Here is a 1,383-nt window from a genome sequence, read left to right on the forward strand (position 1 = left end):
CGCTGAAACAAAAAAGTTTTTCAATCGCTCCGTCAGACCATGTCCTCAGAAAATGTCTAAAATCTAATTGACCTTTGACCTGTTACCTCCCATTTTGGCACAGTGATGGCTTCTCCTACACTGGTGCTATACACCGACTATCACGAGCCTAGGTCGAGCCGTTTAGATTTGTGCTGCAATTCTGCATTTCCTCCCTATACCTTAAGTTAAGGAGTGAATGTTTCCCCTTCTTTTACCTCTTGACTTTTGACCTTTGACCCACAGCTTCGACATCCCAACTCGTTTTCGGATTACCCCCCCACGTCCCGACTTTCGAATCCGTACGGCGAGCGGTTTAGATTTGTGCCCAACTGTTGCTGTTGACGAACGCACGCACGCTCGGACGGACGGACGGACGCACGCTCATGCGATTCTACAAGCTGCATCTGACTATGTCAGATGAGCTAAAAATACTGTATTGTAATTGGTACAGAGCATGCCATGTGCCAAAAACCAATATTGCAGCAACCAATAACGCTGAAAACCAGTGTTGCCTCCTGAAGGGTGCTGCCACTTAGCAAGAAAGCCTCAATAACAATAGCCCCTACGATATATGGCAATATATTACACACTAAATACATACATCATATGGTTACTTTACATAGTATATGTTTATTCAGAGAAGCAGTTACAAATGTGTTTCCTATTTGAAGGCATGTGTTGGTAGCATTACATTAATGTGCTTTGTTATATATATACCTGTAAGCATAAGAATTATGTATCATAACCCACAGTTTGGCATGAGGTGCTTCATTAGATTCATTTAGCTGTTGTGTTTTCCAATGATATTCATCATTTAGCCTCATGAAGTCATTGGCAAATCTGGTTCGTGTGAAGCTTAAGAGTCTGTCTCCATACAAAGTTCTTGCTCTCTGTGGTATTTTAACATTTGATTGATTTTTTTCCCATGGGTGCATGGAAATGTAGGAAATGTCAACACTGATAGTGATGATGATGATGCTGATGGTGACGATAACGATGAAGTAATGGCTATTCTGCTGCAGCAACAGCTTGACCTATGTGATAATGATCAGACTGAACTCTGATGTCGGAAACAACACCACACATGTATAGGTAACCGCATCGTATAAAAGTAAAATATATGTAATAAAATGCAGAGAATATATTGAAATATGTTTTGTAAATTTGCTAGTGAAAATAATATGTAACTGATATGCTATTTCAATACATTCATGTACGTCAGCTACTACATATGAATGTGCAGCCATCGGGATCACTAGAGTTGTAGTGACCACAAATTTCGTCAAACGTAGAAACAAATAGCGTAACCAGAAATAATAATAATTAAAAAAAAAGGTGTATTGAATATATATATATATATAT

At 39.0% G+C, this 1,383-nt stretch overlaps 1 protein-coding gene across 3 annotated transcripts in view; it reads left to right on the plus strand.

Annotated features, from left to right (window-relative positions):
• LOC106820751 (PAS domain-containing serine/threonine-protein kinase-like) overlaps window positions 1–1,370 on the plus strand; it is a 68,557-nt gene extending 67,187 nt beyond the window's left edge. For all 3 annotated transcript variants that reach the window (XM_014825298.1, XM_014825300.1, XM_014825299.1), the window contains one exon: window positions 967–1,370. In XM_014825298.1, coding sequence (XP_014680784.1) covers window positions 967–1,085 — 119 coding nt within the window. In that variant the 3' untranslated portion in view covers window positions 1,086–1,370. The remainder of the gene's footprint in view (window positions 1–966) is intronic.
• The last annotated feature ends 13 nt before the right edge of the window (window positions 1,371–1,383 follow it).

This window comes from Priapulus caudatus, unplaced genomic scaffold (genome assembly GCF_000485595.1).
Source record: "Priapulus caudatus unplaced genomic scaffold, Priapulus_caudatus-5.0.1 Scaffold45, whole genome shotgun sequence".
Classification (NCBI taxonomy): Eukaryota; Metazoa; Priapulida; class Priapulimorpha; order Priapulimorphida; family Priapulidae; genus Priapulus; species Priapulus caudatus.